Below are 15,096 nucleotides of genomic sequence, written 5' to 3'. Positions count from 1 at the left end.
ATGATGTCAGCTTTTACATGCATTACATCTTGTAAGCCTCAAAATAATCTTGTGATGAAGGTGTTCTTAACCATAGTTCTACCACAAAGTGACTTGACTAAGAATACAGTGGTAGGAAGTGACATATACAAGATTTGACCTTTAGGTCCGGTTAAATCTATTAAATGATGAACTGTAATTCCCAATCTTGTTCCTTTTTTTCTGCTCTGTGTTTGAGATTCTTTTTTTTTTTAAAGATTTTATTTATTTATTTGACAGAGAGAGATCACAAGTAGGTAGAGAGGCAGGCAGAGAGAGAGAGAGGAGGAAGCAGGCTCCCTGCTGAGCAGAGAGCCTGATGCGGGACTCGATCCCAGGATCCTGAGATCATGACCTGAGCCGAAGGCAGTGGCTTAACCCATTGAGCCACCCAGGCGCCCCTGTGTTTGAGATTCTTGAAGACAGAGGAAATTTCATATATATATCTATACATGTAGATATATATATATATATATATCTTTTATTTGTCAATACAGCTAAGATAAGGCTAGATCATCAACTATTTTCTTATTGATTGATTGACTATGGATTAGATAAGATGAGACGGTCAAATTCGATGGTAATGAAAGCAGAGAAACTTTATTCTGATCCTAGTCATTTTTCTAGTATATGTTGTTAAATAGAGCGGTATTTTATTTAGGGAATAGTGGATTGAAACCAGGCAATGTTCGATTTTAAAGGATTTTTATAGTAACTGCAACAGTGTTATTTTGAGCTGAATCAGTGCCATTCTTTTATTCTTTCATTCATTAATCAAGTGTTTATAATTACTGTGATAGTGTGATATATAATAAGAAATAAATGTTTGTTCTTTGTCCCCCTTTCTGGCACAGAGTTCCTAAAACCTTTGGAATATCCTAAGTGATAAAAGCCAATAAAGGTATCTTGACATTCCTAACAGACCCCTTTTTCCTACCTGTGAGTTTATGTTAATGAGGTGATTTTTGGAAAGCATCTAAGGATGGAGGCTGCTTGCCAGGGGGAATCAACCATGTGATTAGAGGGTTGGTACTTTCAGTCTCACTTCATGACTTCTGGGGAATGGAGAAAGACTGGAGTTTGAGTTTAGTCACCAAGGGCCAAAGACTTAGTCATGCCTAGGTGAGGAAACTTCCATAAAAAGCCAAAAGGATTTGTTTCAGAAAGCTTCTGGGTTGAGAGAAAAAGGCAAACAAATCATGAAAGACTCTGACCTATAGACAACAAACTGAGGGTGGATGGAGGAGGGGGGTGGGGGTGGAGTGAAGGAGGGCACTTGTTATGATGAGCACTGGGTGTTGTATGTAAAGAATGAACCACTGAACTCGACTCCTATAATCAATATTGAATTGTATGTCAACTAACTAGAATTTAAATTTTAAAAAAGAAAAACTTCTGGGTTGGTGAACACATAGTAGAGATTTGAGAATAAAGGCTCAAAAAGCATGGAGACTCCATACCCCTAAGCATCTCTTCCATCTGGACAGTACTGATGTACATCCTTTTATGACAAACCAATAATCTAATAAGTAAAATGTTTCTCTGAGTTCTGTGAGTTCCACTAGCAAAATAACCAAACCCAAGGAGGGGGTCATCGGAACCTTCAGTCTGTAGCTACTCAGAAGCACAGGTGACAATCTGGACTTTCAGTTAGTGCCTAAATTAGGGGCAGCCTTATGGGACTGAGCCCTTAACCCATGAAATCTGACACTACCTCAAGGTAGACAGTGTCAGAATTGAGTTAAATTGTGGGGACATCCAGTCAGTCTTCATGGACAGTTGGAGAATTGTTTGGTGTGTTTGAAAAAACACACATGATTGACCCTTGAAGGACCTGGGGATTAAGAGTGCCAACCCCCTTGCACAGTCAAAAATCCAGGTATAACTTTTGACTCCCCTCAGATTTTACTACTAATAGCCTACTTTTGACCTAAAGCCTTATCAATAACATAAGCAGTGGATTAACACAGATTTTGAATGTTATATGTATTATGTACTGTATTCTTACCATAAAGTATGCTAGAAAAAAGAAAATATTCTTTAAAAAAAATCATAATTACCATACTGTAAAAAATTCGCTTGTAAGTGGACCTGTGCAGTTCAGATCCTTGTTGTGGAAGGGTCATCTGTACATGTAAATTGCCTACTGTGTGCTGCACATTAGGACACAGTGTGACTAGAGAAATAGCCCTGCCATCACAGGCTGGTGGAGAACACAGACAAAGCTGACAAGCAGTCATTGTTCAATATGATGAGGCCCATGATTGATAGGCAGAAGGACAGTGAGAACATAAAGGAAGCCACCTAATGTAATCTTGGGCAAGTCCTGGAAGGATTTCTAAATGATACTCAGGGTTTCTTTTAGCATCATTCGGTTCTGTGTATTACATAAACAGGTAAGTAAAATACAACTAGGAGTTACTTACAGGTTGAAGAGAGGCCAGTATGTTTTCCACTTTCCCACTCATGATTGCAGAATGAGACCAAGAAATCTAAATATCAGTACCCTTCAGATTGTTTACCAACTTAAGGAGGTTGATGTCAAAATAAATGTTTCATGCTTCTAAGGTAATTAATAAAACAAATTAATTCCCCTGCCTCTCTTCATTTGGCACCAAGAAACCACCCACTGGTTCCATTCTGTCATATTGGTGCCAGAGAGAAGACAGGGTTATCTTACATACATTCAATGAAATAATGCCCCTAGAAAGTTTAATTTGGATTTACCAGAGTGTCGGTGAATACATATTTTCCCCAGGAGCTAGAAAGCAGTGTTGTTAAACAGTGAGACCTGTGAATAGGAAATTGGAAAAGTGTAATCTTGAGCAGTCTCCTAACCACTATTTGATTTTCCCCATCTTAAAAAAATGGGGTTCATGATACCTGTCCTTTGAATGCACATTCTTAGTGATCCAGGAGAGACAGTATAATGAATGAGCCCTCTCTTGGCCAAAAGGAAGATAATTTAAGTAATTAAATATTTAAAATAAAAGTTTATTAATGAGATGAGGGAAAGATAGGGGACATAGGGAAAGTAGATATTTTGTCACCTATTTTTCTTGGTTGCTAATTGAGAATTTTGCCATTTTAAATCAGCTACAGTATGGGGAAAGGTCATGGTTTCAAAAAACATGAGCATTACTATGAAAAAGAAACAAAAGGTAAATTAGGCAATGTGTAATATGATTCTCTGCATATGTAGATATATGGTTTGTAGAATATCATTATGTTGATAATGACTCCCCTTTTAAAAAAATCTGAAGATGAAAAAAATTATTTCATTGAACTCTTCAGAAAAGGTTATCTCCCACAATCAAGCTAATTTCAAAAGAAAGTGGGGGAAAAATAGATCTGAATGGACAAATGGGGTACAATAGAATGGAAAATTTTTATTCATTTGTATGGTAGATGGTCATCTTGAAATAAATATGAAAAGGAACAAAGTTGTTTGTGCTTTGAAAATTGAGAAACATTGTTCATCATGCATAATTGAACAAAGTTGAAATTTGTAGGTATGAAACCAAAAAAAGCCACAGCTATGATAGCTATTACAGGAAATGGAGGAAATTAATAATAAAAGACAATACACTACCTCATAAATACACGCTCATCATGAGAGTAGAGGATGAGAGCATTAAGCAAATACCCTGATTAATGTAACAATTTAATCCTGGAATTGGAGTACAGATATTTCAGGGTTCATTTGTACATATAGATAAGTGAGAAAGATAAAAACAGCTTACTCTCATAAAGTAAGATTTTTAGATAGTCCTTCTGGATATGTGAAGATTATACTATTTTAAAAGAAAAGTTGGTTATAACTAAGCAAGACATGTTTGATATGAGGACTTATTAAATAAATAAATAACCAGGTTTCAGTATATTTTAAAAAACACAAAGTGTTTTAAGGCAGATTTGGGGCATTTTTGCCTTACATCCAATGATCTTGCTTTTTACAGTTTATTCTAACAATGATCCTGCTTTTTATAATTTATTCTAAGTAACTGCTAGGAGCTATGATTTTTAAAAGACTGCATACTAGGAACATAAATTAGGGGGGGAAATTACTTAGTTCTCAGTATTCACTGAGTAAAGTTTAAATTAACCCTGATTAGAACATCTTTGAATACCTTTTTGATGCATAAAATGATTTATCAGAACATGTGTTTCAGTAAATTTTGGAGGGTTTTTAGAAAGAGCAAATAGTGTAAGAGTAGTTTACTAGAAAGGGTTTTCTTTTATATCGTGTCTACATGTGTGATTCACTTTGTCTTTTTTTCTGTCGGCTATTTGGTAGAAGTCCACAATTTGCCAAAATGGTTAATAGGACACAAATATAGACATTTCATGTGATGTACCATGTAAATGTAAACCTTTGTAGTTACATGTTTCTGTAGCAAGAGAATTGTTTTAAAAGGCATGTAATTTATTAGCTATCGGTAGCTTCTTTATTGCCTTGCCGCGCTGCAGTAATAAATAAAAGAAAGTGAACTGATTTTACAAATGGCACACAAGGTGCACATTTTGTGGAAAAAAAAGTCTTTTTTTAAAGAATTGGCATTAAATCCTTTTTTTGTGATGACAAAGAGGCTAAGAGTGCAAACTGTATTTTCTGTTTATCGAAAACAGTCTTTTTTTCTCGGGGGCATTTTTTCCTATGATCATCAAGGGATTTCAAAAGCAATAAAGTGTGGAATCATTGTTCGACTTGAACAGTATTAAAACTTAGGTTTTAATTTCAGTGAAGTAATAAGATTTGAACCTGTCTCACATTACAGCACTGTAAGGCATTTAGCAATTGTATTTTAAAAGAGGTTTTTAAGATGCAGCTCACTTGTAAGCTAACTGTCTGTCAGTAATTAATAGTTTTTCTTCAGCATAGGCTGTTGTGATCAGACCAAGAAATATCTGTGTTTTTAGTAACACATTATGATAATTGTGAGTGCTTATTTCTAATTAGTCTAAATGTCTAATAATTTTCAGCTTGCTTCTCTGGCTCCTTAATAGAAAAGAGAGAGGAACATGTAAAGCTATGGTGTGTCTTTGGGGTTTTAAAAATATGAGTGTACACACACATGTATATTTCAGTAAGCTTTACACCTAGCAAGATGATATGTCAGTTGACTCATTCATTAACCACATATTTTGTCCTTCAATATCATCTCCTGGTTTTCAGACATCACATCATTTGTATATGTAAAAACTGTTGCCAGATATGGTACTGTATGTACAGCTAAACCCAAACTGACAATCTGGATTCTTCAATACTCAGCATTGAACCTATCTTTACTTTTCAAAAAAGGCTTTAAAATATGAGCATTTCTATTAGATCAGTGTGGCAACATACTTGCTGATGAAAGATTGTATTTACCATTTTGAATTGCTATTGAAAATAATTGCCTCTACAAAAGGAAACATCTGTATGATAGCACATGGTTAAAGCTGCCATCAATTTTTAACATTTGAGGGTTGAGCTATGACCTTTTATGATGACTGTGAACAGTAACTGCCTCCATTAGCCATAAGTTTTGTTTCTTTATTTTAGTAGATGGCCTAGACTGTAAATATTAGAGAATCTAAAATAAATCAACATATTATCCTAAGGATACAAAATGTAAGAGCTATTTGTGGTTGGGAACCTTTGACAGATAGTTTGGATGAAGCAGATGATTGCCTGCCTAGCGTATCTGGTCTCCATTGCTATGCCTGCAGGCAGTTTAGTGCTATGGTTGTATATTGATGTCAGGGTTAGTACTGAGTGGCTAGCAGTGACAGATGTCTATAATTACAGGCAATGCTTCCAGTATTTCTGAAAAGCCAGCCTATGTTGAACAATTATCTTATTTCTGCCTTGCCAAAGAGCATGTTCCAATTGCTAGTATTAGCAATGGTGAATATAGTGCTTCATCTGCTGCCTTGGGACAAATGTGGGAAAAGCACTTGGTTATAAAACATAAATGCAAAATATTTTTTCAGCATTTTGAATTAGTTAAGTTCAGTGTTTTCCTAATTTTTATCTCCCCATAATGTCTCTGTTGAAGGGATCTTGAAATATAAAAGCACACTTGGCATACTTATTGAGATTTTGTTTTCCCCTAGGCCTGCATGGCTCCCCAGTGCCAGTATCCCTTGCTTTACTGAATAGATGTGTTTAAGCAAAGTTGGCTTTGAAACAACTTTCTTCAGTGTGAATTACATTTTCTGATTGACTTCTGTTACAATATTGGAAGTATGTTTCAGTGGACAATCTCCCACACCTTTTGATGGGGAGAATTGTAGTAAAATGATAGACAATGCTGAAATATGCAAAACATCTTAGTACATTGGTGTCTTTACATTTGCTGAGACACACAATTCTCAATTTTTGTTTGAACCCATTCTGTTCAGCCTTCAACCACTCATTGTCCTTTCCTGTCTCTAAGTGTTCACCACCACTTCCTTCCACGCTCCATCTTGACCTGCTTTCCTTCTTCATGGTCCAAGTTCTCAACTGTCCTTTTTTCCTGGTCATTTGCATGTGTGAGACACAGGCTGTAATACCACACTCCCCAGCCAGTGCAGTTGCCTTACACAGTACACTCCAATCCTGCCATTCCTAAAATCCCCAAAGTTCTAGTGTTAAAACATTGTCCATGCTTTAAGTTACAAATTCTGTATTTTCAGTTAATGTAGAACGAGAAATGCCTAGGAGATAATCAGTTGAAGATATGATCTGTCTTCAACCTTACTCTAACCTGTATTAGATTTCTCCTTTTGCGCTTAATCACTCTGTGGGAGTTACTCATGACATTTTCTCATGGAGTCTTCTCAGCAGTATTTTACTTAGTTAGGTATGATAACCTTCATTTTACAGAATGGGAAAAAGATTTCAGGAAGGTTTAAAGACTTGTTCAGTGACTGACCCAGTGTTAGACCAAATCATCCTACCCTAAATCCAGCTTTGCTTTCCACTCTGTCACATTGCCTGTGTATGTGTTTAGGTGTGAGTTTAGGTATATGCTCAACTTCAAATGTAAAGATGATTGATAGCATGAACATAACAAGTTTCACCCCATCTTTGCTGTCGTATTTCCCAAGGAAACAAACTCATCTCTACAAACACAGATTGGACCTCTTATCCTGGCTGGCTATCAGTCAGTCACAAGAGAGCTAAGCTACTTCTAGATCCTAGATATTTGATAGAATCGATCCTACCATATAAGAAACAACTCTATCCATAGTCTAGTGTCAAAGACCAATACTATATTCATGAATGAAAGGTGGCCCCTTTCGGTTCTTACTGAGCCTGCCACACAAAAATTCTTTTGATAATTTAAAACTCTAATGATGGTGTTCTGGAACCCTTTCTCTGTGTGCATTAACTTAGCAAAGAAAACTTGGAGAATTGATTGGACTCACTGATCAAAAGACTTCCATAATTTATTGGCCTCAAGGCTGTAAATCATCTACTTACCCAGTGAGTTTAGAACTTATCCTGGCTAGGAAACAGGAACTTGTAATGACTCAAAAAAGGAAGATGAGGGCTTTGAAATTAAAAATTTAAGTGATGCAGATGAGCTCTTGAGATAAAACATCACCTGTTGCCACAGAATATTGTTTTGCCTCCTGTCTCCTCTCCTACTGCTATTCTGTTCCTCCTCCTGAAGATAGAAGATTTGGAGTTCGGCTGCCTTTCATTAGGGCTCACTCCCCTAAAATCACTCTGTAACCAATGCTAAAGCTACACACATACCAACTTAGAACAGAGATCTACTTTCCAGTCTAGTCCAGATAAAGCACAAAGAAAAGGGACCATCATCTTGGTGCATGCCTCATAATCTTAAAGTCAGACTAAGGTTTAATTAGGTGTTACTTAATAACAATAGTGGCTGTTAGCTGGCCACCTGTTCTGAGGACTAATAGCTAGTGTTTCTTTGGTCTTACTGTATACTAACAGCTTTCCAAGTGCTTCTGCCAGGATGCTGGCAGAGCTATAGCATGTTATAATAATAATAATAACAATACTTAGGGAAATTTTACTCTGCTCCAGGACTGTTCTAAGTGCTTTGCATGAATTAACTACTCCAATCTTCTCTAAACTGTCATAAATTAGTCCTACTAGCATCCTCATTTTTTTATTCAAGAAAACTGAGGTTTAGAGGGTAAAGAACTTGATCAAAATCACTCAGTAAGTGGTAGAATCTACTAGTCTTGTGTTTCAAACTAGGTCTTAAACCATTTCACTAGACTCCTAATTTGTGATCTTATTGTTATTATTCTTTCCATTTTACAGATGAAGAAGCTGAGACTCTGAGAGGCTAACTAATTTAGGATTACAGAGTTATTTCATTAAATAAAAATATTTATTGAATGCCTGTTATCTGTCAAGTACTATGCTAGGCTAGCAAATAGCAGAGTCTCACTCAAAGCCCCACATTCCACTACATATATATGTTCTGTGTTTCCTCCAAGGTGAAGTTACCAAAAATACATATGCAATTAACTTGCCCATTTCTGTTTTACTGAGAGAAGAAGATGCTTCCTGGGTAACTGTGTATTGTCTTGGTTGGGGTTTTGCATATGTTTTAACTAATTTTGAACATGGAGAAGTGTTCAGGAGAAAGACTAAGGGAAGCAGGACTTAACCTGCTGCCCCAGATATCTCCTACCCAGAGAAACCAGGTATTAGAATTCAAAGGCATTAATGGACCACCAGAAGGTGAAAGGTGAACCATGATCTCTTGCATTTGGAGTAGGTTAAAGTTTTCACTAACTAGGCTAGCATGAAGGACAGAAATTGAAAGTCAAAACAGATTATAGGAACAACATTTTTGAGTAAAATTTGAGAATGTAATGAAAAAAATGAACATAATGAACATAGCTGATCTGACAGAGTAGTACAAATGCAGCTGATGTGATTGACACCCCGCTTGCCATTCTGTGGGCCATTATTCCTCTACCCTCCATGTTGGGTGGTTCTTCCCAGAGAGTTGAGAGTCTCTTAGGAGGAAAGTGCAGAAGCTGCTTTGGAAGTGGAAAATGGGACATGTTTCTTAATACCCACTGTAATTGTAATTTGTGTGTTTTTAGAGTAGAGGATTTAGGGAAGAGTGTGTGGCAAGAATTAGATTAAGTGGTAGAAGACTGTATGAGGTACTTAGCTTCTGAATAAGTGAGTTCCATTCATTAAGAATGTACTCTTACCCATGCAGAGGTGGCTCAGCCTGCTTAAACCCTTAGCCCCAGTTGCCACACTTCCATAATGAGAGGACCTCATGAGCAACAACAGTACTAAGAGACTCTTTTAAAAGTTCTGTCAACGATTATTTATAATTTGTTCTTTTCTAGGGCTATCCTTTAGTAATTGGTTTCTTGAATTCTTCCATGGAAGCAAACCCATTGTGTAATCTGTGTAACCACATCAAGGCTTTGAACACCACTTGACCATTGTCTTCGCTTATAGCTTCCAGAATAAAATCAAAGTCCCCAGAGCACTTTAAGTGACAGCCACAAAGACCCTAAGCCACATCCTCCCTATATTTGAAGTTGGGAAGGCCTCTTGCTCTTCCCTTATCCCTAATGTCAGGTGCCAGGTCCCTAAACTCTGTGCTTTTTAGGTTGTACGCCTGAGGAGTGATGTGTCCAGAGTTCCAGAGAAGGCTTGGAAAATAGTTAAGGTGAGTTGAGTTCCTGGTTATTGTGGTGGATCACCAGTCTTTACACTTACCTCACCACAGCCCCAGGGTCTTGTTACTAAAATAGGTACATGCTCACAGCAATAAGTGTAGGGGTCCCTTGTCTTGGTTCTCTCTTTATGCACTTTATTACCCTACAGTATGCATGTTTTATAACCAAATGTTCAGCCATCAGCTAGTGAGCAGTATTAACTGCAGAGACTCTGCTTAGCGTGATTGCATAGTGTGAAAGCAGGCTAGGTTTCTCAGTTACCTTTCTGAAGTGGCCAATTCTAATGAGTTATTCATACCTGCAGGGAGAAGGTTTTCTTTGACTACATGAATAGTATCTCTTACTGAAGGGTATCTACAGTATGTGTATCCCTTATGCCAGAGTATGTTTCTGGTGGACACCTTTAAGAGGGATGAGGGTTATAGTTTAAAAACAAAACAAAACAAAACATCTTTTATGTCCCAATTCTCCACCTCTACCATCACCCTTTCACAAATTTCATCCAGCATCAACTTCTTTCCTCTAAATTCTAATCATGGTATAAATTTGCCATTGCAAAGGACTATAAATAAAATGCCTGAAATGCCCCCTTTAAACCGTGGTCTTGTAATCTTCCACCAGAAATAGTCAAGCCTTCTTCTAGTAGCCTTGTGCCATAGCCATGGTTAGCTTCTCCTTGTATGAGCTTGGGAAGATAATAATATTTACCCAGTGCTTTCCCATGGTTTTAGCCACAGAAGACTAGTCCAACAGAAGCTTGGCCTCAGACATGGAGTGAGTTGGCAGCCAGCAGGAGCAAAGCTGTGTCAGGACAAATGTACACTCCCCATCTTCTCTAGTTGGCTTTCAGCTGGTTGCACCACAGGAGTCTTTCTATGGGCTGTGTATCCTGTGACCAATAACTGGTGCACTCGACCCAGGTCCCTCTTGGCTAGTGAAGGCCTGTCGGGAGACATTAGGTTCATGCTGGTGGAGATCCTTAGTCAGTGGCTCCCTGAAGGAAAATGAGGCAAACAGCCAGCTTCTGTTGAACAGGTGGTAGTTAGACCTTAGATCTGGTCGGTGCCGGGGGGTTGAGGGGATGGAGGAAGACAGGAGGCAGGGAAAGTATCTCTCCAAAATTACCAGTATTGCTGGTTTTCACATTGTACCTATACTCCTCTTTCAAATAAATGGTTATTTAGAAACGAATCCAAAAATATCTCTGGCAGCATCTGGAGCCCTTCCTTAGCAGTCTGGATTTGGGCCCAAGTTAGGAATGGAAACCCCACTGGGGTGCAAGCAAAAGAGGAAGCATGTTCTTAGCCATGCATCAGTGGAGGCCCCTACTGGGAGAGGGGATTATCACAAGGCAGCAGGCAGCCCTGCACCCCAGCCTGCTGAGTTCATGCTTTGTGCCACAGGATGTGGAGCGAAGGAAATGCGAGGCCAAAGTGGTCGCTCCAAGTTTTCTTATACAATGGCTTATTCAAGCAGATTGGGAATGCCTCTTAAGAGATTTGTTAGGTACATGTCCCCTTAGCAAGATGGCCACCACAGATGGTGGGTTCAGATAGTCTAATTGAAATAAACATTTAACATTCACATTTATTTTGTACTTCCATAGTCAGCTTTTCTTTTATCAGTTGCCATTCTGTATTTCACTGAATGGGGCAAGCAGAATTCTAACCTTTTACCAGTTGGTTTGCATCATTAACTATGGTTTTAAAATTAAATTCTGCCAGAATATTTTTTTTTACCTAATTTTGATCTTATATTTTGTGATGCTACTTTAAATGATGTGGAAAAATTAGCCAAGATTAACATGTATCTATTCAGTAACACTAAATTTCTATATTTAATATGAAGCAATGATATTTGTACCATTATATCTTTTGACATGGTCATAAGGTAATGTGATGATCGTGTTTTATTCTGCTTCAAGCATTAATGAAAGACCGCAATATCTTTAGTTCCAAACGGTTTAGATCCAAGCCATTAAGTCCTCTATTTCCTCTCATACCTCTCCTTCTCCTCCTCCAACTCCTATCGCAACCCCCACCTCTTACTTCAACGGTCTCTTCTATAGAAAGCACTGCATTGATGTCAGGGGCACTTGAAGCCTAAGACAAAAATAAGAAAATTGGTTTCTTATTTGTAATAAATAAGATCACACTAAGTTCCAAAATTCTTTTCCTAAGAAATGTTATTGCTTTCACTATATTGGATTCTTTCTGGTGACAGGTTTTGTTTTACCAAATTATAACCCGTTAAAAATCTTGATAAATCATTTCAGCAGATTGAAGCAATACTTTAAAATGTACAACAATTACTGGGGTTTTTTAAAACAAATTTTGTAGCATCGATTTTGTATTATTAGATGCAAATTTTGGAGAATAAATTGGTTCAGGAAAGTATATCATCTGATAGGAATACTTAGTTGTTGATTTCCACAGCATTGCTAATTTTCTGCATTGAGCCTGCTTACAAAAGCTCTTTGAGAAGTTATAACATCTTAAACATTTATAGAAGACCTAAGGGTATTAACTTACTGTAATTTTCTGAAGATTCATTATCCAAAATCTTAATTCATTATAACAACTCTTATGAAAACCTATAGAATGAGTGTTTTCTCTTATTTTCTTATTTGCACAGAATGAGAGATTCATTGTTCTTTTTAATTTGTTTCATGTGGTGCTTTTGAGTACATTTCATAGAGGGCTGTTATTGAATTTCTGTGACTGTCATTATATATCCATACAACCTTTAGGAACTAATATGCTGGGTTTCCCAGTTCTGTAATCTACTTCAAATTTAAGGATTGACATAATTAGTTTCTTCAAAGTTATAACCAGAATGTTAGAGACAACACTGCAGATACCCAAGACCAGGAATTAGGATTGGAAAAAGAAAGCAATTTAAAAATGATCACAGCACATGCTTTTATTCTTTATTAAATTAAATTTACAACTCAGAATCTTACTGCTATTTGTATGCTTATTCCTTGTCTGGTTTTCTTATCATGTCTGGTTTCCCTTTTAAAAAACCAGATACAAGATCACTTAAGCTACCTGCCTGTGCACAGGCAATATTCATCATTTGGTTAGTTGAGGAGTTAGAGGACGTATGGGTTGTTGAAGCATTATGTACATACCCAAATGCTTCTTTCTGAAATTGAAAAGTAAAATAAGTGGAGTCAAATAAACAGATAAAAGAAAACAAACATACTAAAACAGTTTTTTAGGAACATGCCTTTTCAAATCTATAATAATAATGATTCCTTACATTTTTAACAACTTTCTATATTTCAAGAGCTGGGGAGATGGATGAATGGTTAAAATGGATAATTTTTCTGGCTTCTAAGATAGTAGCTATGTAGAAGTAGAAAAAATGCAGGTTTGTAGCATGAAAGTTTGAAACTTTATGGCCTTTAACGAATACCATTTCTGACCATGATTGGAGTGTGTGAATTGACTGATTATATACAGAAAGATTTCAAAGTTACTACAGATTTAAGGTTTTGTTTGTTTTAACTTTATCTGTGCAGTGTGGAAATCTTTGAGGTAAGCACCCTATTACTTTTCTGTTACTTTTTTTTGTAGTGAGCCTTCTCTTGAAATGGTATTAGCTGACAGTTTTTAGCGCCTACTGTGAGACAGGGTCCATTGGAAAAGCAACATTTGTTGAGTGACTACTAAATGCCAAGCACTGTATTAGGTATCATCATTTCATCTGCTCAAAAGCCATTAAGTCCGTATTATTATTCCTGTTTTACAGATAGGAAACCAAGATTCAGAGACTTTAATCTAGTTAGTGGTAGATCCAGAATTCAAATCCAGATATCTTTGGGACCAAAGCCCTTCTACATTGCTAAATTTATCAAGGGAATGTTCTAATTACTTCTGGATATGTTAAAAAAAAAAAAAATTCCCTGCCATCTGGCAGCACATGCTTGAAATAGTGGAGGAAAGACATACGCACATGGAAAATTAATACTAAGGCAAAACTGTATTCTGTTGTATCATTTGGGAAGTGCCACTAACAGGCTAGCAACAGTGTATGCTCTCAGTATCAAGTGAGGGGAGCTCTTCTTACTGCATCTATAGGGAGAACTTCTTCCAGAAATATTATTTAAGCATTAACACCACATCTTTTTAAATAATGAAATTTTACCAGGGTTATTTCTGGAGAGTAGAATTTGGGGTCTGTCATTTTCACAGAGAAAAAATTCTGTGCAAAAACCATACCTTTTATGGGTTGTTTTCCTTTAGTTAAAAAAAATTTTTGAAAGAAATGAAATCAGCCAAAATGTGCATTTTAATATTACATTCATTTTTTATTCATTTAACAAACATTATTGAGTATTAGGTATGGGAGATAAAAGAGCATCATCTCTACCCTCAGAGAGCTTACAGTCTAATAGAGAAATACAGGCATATTTAAAAAAGGAAGAATAAGAGTGGGAAGAAGGCACAGATGGCCAGGCAAAACCAACTTGTAATGAGTGCACATACTATTACGTGAAACACATAACCAAAGGCATAGCCATTTTCAAGTTCACTGTATCCCTCAGAGAAGAGTGGACAACACACATGAGCTTATTGTCTTACTTCTTAAACCTTTGCTTATTTTTCATAATCTAATTACCTTAATTGATTCTGAAGTAAAACATTAGTAATCTATGAACTTAAAGGAAGGGTGTTTTTCTTTTTCCCCTAATTGCATTCCTATGCCAATCTCTGTATCCTTCCTTTAAAAGAGTATTGTGATGTAAGGTTCTTCTTGCTGTAATAAAATTTTTTTTTTGGTGAAGTGATAGAAGTTTTAGAAAATGTTGAAAACCCCTAAATATTGTTTTAGAATTTTTCCTGTAGAAAACCTTCACTGACTTGTGCTTCGTGGTAAACATTCTTGAAGAAATTTATATCCTCACTGGACAGACTACTTGCCGCCCCCGAATTATATATGTCAATGATATAATTGAATTCCAAATGTTTGAAGACATTTTCATATTATCTGCATGGTCTCTGAATGATAAGGTGCCTTGGAAAATGTGAGACAGTCTTTTAAAAGAAATGCAGTAATCATACATTGATTTTAAATGACCCTGTCACACGTGAAAACAAATCAGATTGTTGCTCTTAATGAGCTTTTCAATTTACTATTCAGTAGATCAGATAAGTGGATTTAAGAGGTAATGATCCTGTTTAGTACTCAAGCTTGACTGTCAGATCCTAGTAGTGGAGAGAAATCCCTAGGGACAAAAACGTTGACACAGTTCTAGATGGGATAATGGGAATCAAAGCTAATGGATGATAAAAGGAATGGTGCAAGTTACAAGGATAATTGTGGATTAAAGCACTGCCATGTGTCAATGTTGACTGTTTTTCTAGTATCTTATTGGGTCAAATCTGATGCTCTGAGAAACTGTTT

The 15,096-nt window shown here is 36.7% G+C and overlaps 1 protein-coding gene across 7 annotated transcripts in view; it reads left to right on the top strand.

Annotated features, from left to right (window-relative positions):
* Window positions 1–15,096, top strand: part of RANBP17 (RAN binding protein 17) — a 314,133-nt gene that overhangs the window by 204,515 nt on the left and 94,522 nt on the right. For 5 of the 7 annotated variants that reach the window (XR_004284119.1, XM_032337027.1, XM_032337025.1 and 2 more), the window contains one exon: window positions 9,615–9,674. The exons of the other annotated variants lie outside the window; for them this stretch is intronic. Coding sequence is in view for 4 of the 5 variants with exons in the window: in XM_032337027.1 (XP_032192918.1) it covers window positions 9,615–9,674 (60 nt within the window). In the remaining variant the exon portion in view is untranslated. The remainder of the gene's footprint in view (window positions 1–9,614; window positions 9,675–15,096) is intronic. 7 annotated transcript variants of the gene reach the window in all.

Source organism: Mustela erminea, chromosome 3 (assembly GCF_009829155.1).
Source record: "Mustela erminea isolate mMusErm1 chromosome 3, mMusErm1.Pri, whole genome shotgun sequence".
Classification (NCBI taxonomy): Eukaryota; Metazoa; Chordata; class Mammalia; order Carnivora; family Mustelidae; genus Mustela; species Mustela erminea.
This window is presented reverse-complemented; position numbering and strand designations above follow the sequence as displayed.